Source organism: Somniosus microcephalus, chromosome 1 (genome assembly GCF_052327205.1).
Source record: "Somniosus microcephalus isolate GS21.2 chromosome 1, FLI_Smic_1.0, whole genome shotgun sequence".
NCBI classification, from domain to species: Eukaryota; Metazoa; Chordata; class Chondrichthyes; order Squaliformes; family Somniosidae; genus Somniosus; species Somniosus microcephalus.
Genome location: NC_140987.1, coordinates 254613125 through 254623543, shown reverse-complemented (window position 1 = coordinate 254623543; position 10419 = coordinate 254613125). Strand labels below are relative to the sequence as shown.

The 10419-nt window shown below is 45.2% G+C and overlaps 1 protein-coding gene across 5 annotated transcripts in view; it reads right to left on the bottom strand.

Annotated features, from left to right (window-relative positions):
* Positions 1 to 918: 918 nt before the first annotated feature.
* Positions 919 to 10419, bottom strand: part of tjp2a (tight junction protein 2a (zona occludens 2)) — a 155719-nt gene continuing 146218 nt past the window's right edge. For all 5 annotated transcript variants that reach the window (XM_085992208.1, XM_085992224.1, XM_085992200.1 and 2 more), the window contains 2 exons: positions 7271 to 7350; positions 919 to 1696 (listed from right to left, as the gene is read on the bottom strand). In XM_085992208.1, the coding sequence (XP_085848334.1) occupies positions 1519 to 1696; positions 7271 to 7350 (258 nt within the window). In that variant the 3' untranslated portion in view covers positions 919 to 1518. The remainder of the gene's footprint in view (positions 1697 to 7270; positions 7351 to 10419) is intronic.

Here is a 10419-nt window from a genome sequence, read left to right as displayed (position 1 = left end):
GGAGAGGCCAATAGGGAGGTAATTTGCTGGGTTGGACTTATTCTTAAGCAACTTAATATATCTATTAAAACATGTATGTACCCTAACTGTGACAAGTAGATGATTCTATTTTTTCCTGAAAAGTGTATAATGTGCAATATTTACATAAATCCACTGTATAACTCTATAAGCAGGGAGGTCACTATCTGCTGAACCATACAAGTGGCACAATGTGTTTTATGATCACTATTTCTTACACAAATCCCCCATTTCAGCCAGATGGCCAATAGAAATCAAGTCCTCCCCATTTCCCATCTGACAGGGAAAACAAGTCAACCTGCTTCTCTGTTGCTCCATAACCAGGCACCATGAGGTGCTGAGGGAGGTGGAGAGAGATTTAGGAGGAGTGCCAATTCAATAAATCAGTTTGATTGCACAGAACTTTGACATTCAACAGCTCTGCAACAAAACCTCATTTTGAACCAGAAATTGAGTGATAACTGCACATAAGTTGGGGAAGAATATTTTTATTTAGTAAGAGGAGTTAACTTGGGGGAGTCTAAGAGGGCAGTTTGAAATTAACTGCACTCCCAAATTAAGCATATTTTACAAAACACCCAATTCACAAATCTGATCCAGCTCCTAGCATTTTAATAACTGATATTCCCAATGAATCACTCAAGATGTGAAAATTGGCTGCCGCATTTCCTACATTACAACAGTGACTACACTTCAAAAGTACTTCATTGACTGTGAAGTGCTTTGGGATGTCCTGAGGATGTGAAAGGTGCTATAGAAATGCAAGCATTTCTTTTACATTCCAAGGTAAATTTTTAACAGGCAAGAGGTGAAGAAATGCATTGAATTCTCCAAAACCAGGAATTTTTTTTAAGCTTCATTTGCATCACACGGCCTTGGTAATTAAAACAATAACAATAGTGGCACTTAAATACAATTTATTTTATTTCATCAATTTAAAACCAACTCCGTTGCAATAGGTTAGAAAAAAAAAACAATTCTGTGTGCAAGACATCTCTTACAAATGCAATACAAAATTAGACATTTCTTCTCTGGTCCCTACAAGAACTTTATACTATAATGGCTTATCAGTTAGTAAAATAAATCAACTCAAAGCAAACCAAAATCCAGTGTCGTTACCTTCACCAATTACATCTTTTTCCAAAAGCAAGTTTGTGTTTTGTTCAAAAAAAAAAGGGTGGGGGGGAAAAGGCACTTTTGTGTTGCTGTTCAGAACTCTAATAGTTATATAGTGTGTCCGGTCAATTCTTATTTTACTGTAATTTGTTCTTTATCTTGAATTGTAAAATAAAAAAACTTCAACCAAATGTAAAAATAGTAAAGGCAGTTAGAATAGCATTTGTAAAGTATAAAAGTATGTTATTCCACAGTCCTACCAAAATAAAAACTGCTGCCGCAAATACATAGCCAGTCAATCAGCAACTGAAGATTCAGGCGCTAATGGACCTGCTGTCCATTTCCAGCATTTAAAAAAAAATCTGGATTATAAAATATTCCATTCTACAATTCAGTGTCCCTGTATTTGGTTGGTTGAGATCCATGTTGGGCATAGTAACCGCGCTTCGAATGGTCAGCTAGTTGTCTGCGATACTGCTCCTCCTCGTCATCCTCAGCACTATAACCAGCTCCACTGGGGCCACGATAGGATTGTGGTGGAGGTTTCTGGGGCTCGGGAACCCTAGATTTTAAAGAAAGGAAAAATATTACAGTAGTGTGTTAAAATGATTGAACGGAGGAACAGAGTTGCATTTCTATAGCACCTTTCACGATCTCAGGACGTCCCAAAGCGCTTTACAGCCAATGAAGTACTTTGGAAGTATAGTAACTGTTGTAATGTAGGCAACGCGGCAGCCAATTTGAACACAGCAAGGTCCCACAAACAGCAATGTGATAACGATCAGATAACCTGTTTGTGATGTTGATTGCGGGAAAAATATTAGCCAGGACACCAGGGATAACTCCCCTGCTCCAATTCGAAATAGTGCCATGGGATCTTTTACGTCCACCTGAGAGAGCAGACAGGGCCTCAGTTTAACATCTCATCTGAAATATGTCGCTTATTTGGAATTAATTTTGTTGCACCAAAAAATCCATAATCTAACAAATTAAAAATGTTCTAACGCCATTTATTTCTGGTGTGATTTTGCTCTCGTCACCACCCGCCCCCGCTCCCCCCCACCCTTGCCGTTATAGGCCCGCCCAATTTTTGCTCCAACATTACAACAGTGACTACGCAAGTACTTCCATTGGCTGTAAAGCTGTATGGTCATCAAACATTCAAGGTCCACAAAAAACTCTCAATTAAAAGGAGCAACAACCCATATAGATTGCACACCTCTTAGAGGCTGAATTTTGATTTGAAAACAAAGAGTGTGAATGATTATTATGCGCGTGGTCCATTTGTGTTTCCGAGCTAGAGAAAGGATAGCAGAGTTTGGTGATTGGAATTTTAAGAAAAAAAGTTGTTTTTAAAAAAAGATTATTTTAGAACAGCTCGAGATTTCATTTAGAAAAATGTCCAGGATTAAATAGTACAGGTTAAGGCATCTGCGGCAGATGTTGTCACTGTTGAACGGTAATCCTGAGGTCGTGAAAGGCGCTATATAAATGCAAGTTCGTTCTTTCATTCAAAAGTGTTCCATCTGCTCTCTCTTCCCAGGCCTATGCAAGCCCATGACCAGCCACTAGGGGGAAATATGAAAACCCCTCTGACTGACTGATGTACGAACATACGAATTAACATAGAAGATAGGAGCAGGAGTAGGCAGTTCGGCCCCTCGAGCCTGCTCCGCCATTCAATGAGATCATGGCTGATCATCCAAATTCAGTACCCTGTTCCTGCCTTTTCTCCATATCCCTTGATCCCTTTAGCCTTAAGAAATATATCTAACTCCTTCTTGAATATATTTAATGAATTGGCCTCTACTGCCTTCTGTTAGGAGCAGGAGTAGGCCACTCGGCCCATTCAATAAGATCAGGGCTGATCTGATTACCTCAAATTCTTGCCTACCCGTGATAACCTTTCACCCCCTTGCTTATCAAGAATCTATCTACCTCTGCCTTAAAAATATTCAAAGACTCTGCTTCCACCGCCCTCCGAGGAAGAGAGTTCCAAAGACTCACGACCCTGAGAAAAAAATTCTCATCTGCCTTAAATGGGTGACCCCTTAGACAGACAGAGCGAGCGAGAGAAACAGCCACGCCACCACACAAGAGCCTGCATCAGCCAATACAGAACATTGCTTGCCTTGGAGAGGCCTTTTGCCACATCCAGCCCTTCCCACCCGAGTGGATAGCAGAACATGCAAAACTTAAGAAATAGGAGCAGGAGTAGGCTATTTGGCCCCTCGAGCCTGCTCCGCCATTCAATAAGATCATGGCTGATCTGATCTTGGCCTCAACTCCACTTCTCTGCCCGCTCCCTATAGCCCTCGACTCACTTATCATTCATAAATCTCTCTATCTCCACCTTAAATATATTCAATGACTCCGCCTCCACAGCTCTCTGGGGAAGAGAATTCCACAGATTCACGACCCTCAGGGAAGCAATTCCTTCTCATCTCCGTTTTAAATGGGCGACCCCTTATTCTGAGGTGTGGAGATGCCGGTGTTGGACTGGGGTGGACAAATGTAAGAAGTCACACAACACCAGGTTATAATCCAACAGTTTTATTTGAAATCACAAGCTTTCGGAGCGCTGCTCCTTCACCAGATGAAGGAGCAGCGCTCCGAAAGTTTGTGATTTCAAATAAAACTGTTGGGATTATAACCTGGTGTTGCGCGACTTCTTACCCTTATTCTGAAACGATTCCCCCACAAGGGGAAACATCCTCTCTGCATCTACCCTGTCAAGCCCCCTCAGCATCTTATATGTTTCAATAAGATCACCTCTCATTCTTCTAAACTCCAATGAGTATAGGCCCAACCTGCTCAACCTTTCTTCATAAGACAACCCCTTCATCTCAGGAATCAACCAAGTGAACCTTCTCTGAACTGCCTCCAATGCAAGTATATCCCTCCTTAAATATGGAGACCAAAACTGTACGCAGTACTCCAGGTGTGGTCTTACCAATACAGTTGTAGCAGGACTTCCCTACTTTTATACTCCTTCCCCTTGCAATAAAGGCCAACATTCTATTTGCCTTCCTAATTACTTGCTGTACCTACATGCTAACTTTGTGTTTCATGTACAAGGACCCCCAGATCACTCTGTACTGCAGCATTTTGTAATCTCTCAAATAATAATTTGCTTTTTTATTTTTCCTACCAAAGTGGATAACCTCACATTTTCCCACATTATACTCCATCTGCCAAATTTTTGCCCACTCACTTAACCTATCTATATCCCTTTGCAGATTCTGTGTCCTCCTCACAACTTGCTTTCCCACCTATCTTTGTATCAGCAGCAAATTTGGCTACATTACACTTGGTCCCTTCATCCAAGTCATTAATATAGATTGTAAATAGTTGAGGCCCCAGCACGGATCCCTGCGGCACCCCACTAGTTAGTTTGCCAAACAGAAAATGACCCATTTATCTTGACTCTCTGTTTTCTGTTAGTTAGCCAATCCTCTATCCATGCTAATATATTACCTCCAACCCCGTAAGCTCTTATCTTGTGCAGTAACCTTTTATGTGGCACCTTATCGAATGCCTTTTGGAAATCCAAATACACGACATCTACTGGTTCCCCTTTATCCACCCTGCTTGTTACAGCCTCAAAGAACTCCAGCAAATTTGTCAAACATGATTTCCCTTTCATAAAACAATGCTGACTCTGCTTGACTACATTATGATTTTCTAAATGCCCTGCTACTACTTCCTTAATAATAGACTCCAGCATTTTCCCAATGACAGATGTTAGGCTAACTGGTCTATAGTTTCCAGCTTTCGGTCTCCCTCCTTTCTTAAATAGGGGCGTTACATTTGTGGTTTTCCAATCCGCTGGGACCTCTCCAGAATCCCAGGATTTTTGGTAGATTGCAACCAATGCATCCACTATCTCTGCAGCCACTTCTTTTAAGACCCTAGGATGCAGGCCATCAGGTCCAGGGGACTTGTCCACCTTTAGTCCCATTATTTTACCGAGTACTTTTTCTCTAGTTTTAAGTTCCCCCCCTTCCTATAGCCCCTTGATTATCCATTATTGGGATGCTTTTAGTGTCTTCTACCGTGAAGACCAATATAAAATGTGTTCAAAGTCTCTGCCATTTCCCTGTTTCCCATAATAATTCGCCAGTCTCATCCTCTAAGGGACCAACGTTTACTTTAGCTACTCTCTTCCTTTTTATATACCTGTAGAAGCTCTTACTGTCTGTTTTTATATTTCTTGCTAATTTACTCTCTCAATCTATCTTCTCTCATTTTTTAGTCATCCTTTGCTGGTTTTGAAAAAATTTCCCAATCGTCTGGCCTACCATTAATCTTTGCAACATTGTATGCCTTAGTTTTCAATTTGATACGCTCCTTAACTTCCTTAGTTAGCCACAGATGGTTCATCCTTCTCTTAAGAGTCTTTCCTTCTCACTGGAATATATCTTTGCTGAGAGTTATAAAACATCTCCTTAAATGTCTGCCACTGCTTATCTATCGTCTTACCCTTTAATCTATTTTCCCAGTCAACTTTAGCCAACTCTGCCTTCATACCTTTGTAATTGCCTTTATTTAATTTCAGGACACTAGTTTGAGACCCAACTTTCTCACCCTCAAATTGAATTTGAAATTCTATCATGCTATGATCACTCTTTCCTAGAGGATCCTTTACTGTGAGATCATTAATTAATCCTGTCTCATTACACAGTACCAGATCTAAGGTAGCCTGCTCCCTGATTGGTGGTTCCACAATGTATTGTTCTAAGAAACCATCCCGAATACACCATGAACTCTTCCTCAAGGCTACCTTGGCCAATTTGATTTGTCCAATCAATATGAAGATTAAAATCGCCCATGATTATTGCAGTACCTTTCTTACATGCCTCCATTATTTCTTGATTTATGCTCTGTCCTACAGTGTAGCCACTGTTAGGGGGATATAGACTACGCCCACCACCGACTTCCTTCCCTTATTATTTCTCATCTCCAACCAAACTGATTCTACATCTTGATCTTCTGAGCCAATATCGTTTCTCACTACTGCACTGATCTCATCCTTTATTAACAGAGCTACCCACCTCCTTTTCCTTTCTGCCTATCCTTCCAAAATGTCAAATACCCCGAATATTCAGTTCCCCGCCTTGGCCACCTTGCAACCACGTATCTGTAATGGCCATCAGATCATACCCATTTACTTCTATTTGTGCCGACAGCTCATCTATTTTGTTACAAATGCTGCGTGCATTCAGATAAACGAGACAGGTTAAAAAAAAAATCATACCAACATATAACCAAAACAGTAGAATACAAGACAGAGGAAGTTATGATCAAACTCTGGCCACACCACATCGCGAGTACTGTGTCCAGTTTTGGCCACCAAAACACAAGGAACACATAGGAACAGGAGTAGGCCATTCACCTCCTCGGGTGTGTTCCACCATTCATTTAGATCATGGCTGATCTGTACCTCACCTTTGAACCATATCCCTGGATACCCTGACCTAACAGAAATCTATCGATCTCAGTCCTGAAAGCTCCAATTGACCCCCAGCATCCACAGCCTTCTGGGGGAGAGCATTCCCGATTTTTACTACCCTTTGTGTGAGGAATTATCTCCTGATCTTGTTCCTGAACGGCCCAGCTTTAATATTAAAATTGTGCCCTCTTGTTCTGAACTCCCCCACCAGAGGAAACAGTTTCTCTACATCTACCCGATTGAATCCTTTTATCATTTTAAACACTGCGATAAGATCACCCCTTTTTGATCGAGGTGCTGCTGATCATTAAAGGATTTGAGAGAGCAGATAGAGAGAAACTGTTTCCTCTGGTGGGGGAGTCTAGAACAAGGGGGCAGAGCCTTAAAATCAGAGCTGGGCCGTTCAGGGATGATGTCAGGAAACACTTCTTCACACAAAGGGCAGTGGAAATTTGGAAAACTCTCCCCTAAAAAGCTGTTGAGGTTGGGGTTCAACTGAAAATTTCAAAACTGAGATTGGTAGATTTTTGTTAGGCAAGGGTATTAAGGGTTATGGAACCAAGGTGGGTTGATGGAAGATACAGATCAGCCATGATCTCATTGAATGACGGAACAGGCTCGAGGGGCTGAATGGCCTCCTCCTAGGTTCCTAGACATGAAGTATTGATTGGTACATCTTCTTACCTTTGGAGTTGGGGCTGTTCAGCTTTAGGTAGTTTTACAGGAACTGCATAGATATCTGGGTTTTTCTGTGCAATTTCCAGCTGTAAACAGGAACAAAGACATCTCGTTAAACTCATCAGACACAGATGTTTGCACCCAATTCACAAAAACCTGTCTAAATTACACCGTTAGATTGAGAGAGATGCAGTAAATTAAATGCACAATTCCTGCTAGATCAACAATAGAAATAAATCTCGACAGGAGGATAGTATTGTACTACAAAAACAAAATGCCTAACTTCTTTCATGACAGGGTTTGTTTATAAGCTGCTTTCCAGGAGATTTTGCTATGGTGCAAAACCCTTCCTATTTTATAGAATCATGCAGCACAGGAGGCCGCCATTTGGCCCATTGTGCCTGTGCTTTGAAAGAGCGATCCAATCAGTCCCACTCGCCTGCTCTTTCCCCCTTAGTCCTGCAAATTTTTCCTTTTCAAGTATATATCTAATTCCATTTTGAAAGTGACTGTTGAATCTGCTTCCACTGCTCTTTCAGGCGGTGCATTCCAGATCACAACAACTCGCTGTGTAACAAAACAAATTCTCATCTCCCTCTGGTTCTTTTGCCAATTACCTTAAATTGATGTCCTCTGATTACCGACCCTCCCACCAGTGGAAAACGTTTCTCCCTACCTATTCAAACAAAATCCCATCATTTTGAACACCTCTATTAAATCTCCTCTTTACCTTCTCTGCTCTAAGGAGAACAATCCCAGCTTCTCCAGTCTCTGCACAGAACTGAAGTCTCTCAACCCTGGTAGCAGTCTAGTAAATCTCCTCTGCACCCACTCCAAGGACATGACATCCTTCCTAAAGTGTGGTGCCCAGAATTGGACAATACTCCAGAGTTTTGTAAAGGTCTAGCATAACTTCCTTGCCTTGCTTTTGTACTCTATGCCTCTATTTGGAAAGCCCAGAATCCCATATGCTTTTTAAATAGCCTTCTCAACTTGTCTTGCCACCGTCAAAGATTTTTGTAGACTCAATCTTAACACAATATTTTTTTTTTTTTAATTATATAAAAGAAATGAGGGCAGATAATCTGAAGTGGATAAATAATAGGAATCCCTTGTTTAAATAACCTCTAGAAAGACGCACTAGCAAGTCATAGCAAAGAACCTGCTCCCAGCAAGTGATCTTGAGTGCAAAACGGGTTGTTGAGTGAGGTCTGCCAAGTTCAACAGTTAGTTTTGTACCCCAAATCCACACATTGAGCTCCCCTGAAGAACCAGCCTGAGCTTAATCAAAATAATTAATCTCCTCTGCTTTTTCTCTGGGCAGCATCCAATTCTAGCTGTGAGGAACAGAGCTATATTTCATTGAAGAGTCACTGTTCCAAACAAGAAAGGATAGAAACTTAGGGGAGAGAGAGACACACACAAAGAGAGAGAGAGAAAGAGAGACACACACACACACACACAGACAGACAGACACACACAGAACAGAGCGAGAGCCAGAGAGAGCGAGAGCCAGAGAGAGCGAGAGCGAGAGCCAGAGCCAGAGAGAGCGAGAGCCAGAGAGAGCGAGAGCCAGAGAGAGCGAGAGCCAGAGCCAGAGCGAGAGCGAGAGCCAGAGAGAGCGAGAGCCAGAGCCAGCGAGAGCGAGAGCCAGAGCCAGCGAGAGCCAGAGCGAGCGAGAGCCAGAGCGAGCGAGAGCCAGAGCGAGCGAGAGCCAGAGCGAGCGAGAGCCAGAGCGAGCGAGAGCCAGAGCGAGCCAGAGAGCGAGCGAGAGCCAGAGAGCGAGCGAGAGCCAGAGAGCGAGCGAGAGCCAGAGAGCGAGCGAGAGCCAGAGAGAGCGCGAGAGCCAGCGATAGCGAGAGCCAGCGAGAGCGAGAGCCAGAGCCAGCGAGAGCGAGAGCCAGAGCCAGAGCGAGAGCCAGAGCGAGCGAGAGCCAGCGCCAGCGAGAGCCAGAGCGAGCGAGAGCCAGAGCCAGAGAGAGCGAGAGCGAGAGCCAGAGAGAGCGAGAGCCAGAGAGAGCGAGAGCCAGAGAGAGCGAGAGCCAGAGAGAGCGAGAGCCAGAGCGAGCGAGAGCCAGCGAGAGCGAGAGCCAGAGCGAGCGAGAGCCAGAGCGAGCGAGAGCCAGAGCGAGCGAGAGCCAGAGCGAGCGACAGCCAGAGCGAGCGAGAGCCAGAGCGAGCGAGAGCCAGAGCGAGAGCCAGCGAGAGCGAGAGCCAGCGAGAGCGAGAGCCAGCGAGAGCGAGAGCCAGCGAGAGCGAGAGCCAGCGCGAGAGCGAGAGCCAGAGCGAGAGCCAGAGCGAGCGAGAGCGAGAGCCAGCGCCAGCGAGAGCCAGAGCCAGAGAGAGCCAGAGCGAGCGAGAGCGAGCGCCAGAGCCAGAGAGAGCGAGAGCCAGAGAGAGCGAGAGCGAGAGCCAGAGAGAGCGAGAGCCAGAGAGAGCGAGAGCCAGAGAGAGCGAGAGCCAGAGAGAGCGAGAGCGAGAGCCAGAGAGAGCGAGAGCGAGAGCCAGAGAGAGCGAGAGCGAGAGCCAGAGAGAGCGAGAGCGAGAGCCAGAGAGAGCGAGAGCGAGAGCCAGAGAGAGCGAGAGCCAGAGAGAGCGAGAGCGAGAGCCAGAGAGAGCGAGAGCGAGAGCCAGAGCCAGAGAGAGCGAGAGCCAGAGCCAGCGAGAGCCAGAGAGAGCGAGAGCCAGAGAGAGCGAGAGCCAGAGAGAGCGAGAGCCAGAGAGAGCGAGAGCCAGAGAGAGCGAGAGCCAGAGAGAGCGAGAGCCAGAGAGAGCGAGAGCCAGAGAGAGCGAGAGCCAGAGAGAGCGAGAGCCAGAGAGAGCGAGAGCCAGAGAGAGCGAGAGCGAGAGCCAGAGAGAGCGAGAGCGAGAGCGAGAGAGAGCGAGAGCCAGAGAGAGCGAGAGCCAGAGAGAGCGAGAGCCAGAGCCAGTGAGAGCCAGAGCCAGAGCGAGCGAGAGCCAGAGGCGAGAGCCAGAGAGAGCGAGAGCCAGAGCGAGAGCGAGAGCCAGTGAGAGCCAGAGCCAGAGCGAGCGAGAGCCAGAGGCGAGAGCCAGAGAGAGCGAGAGCCAGAGCGAGAGCGAGAGCGAGCCAGCGAGAGCCAGCGAGAACGAGAGCCAGAGCCAGCGAGAGCCAGAGCCAGAGCCAGCGAGAGCGA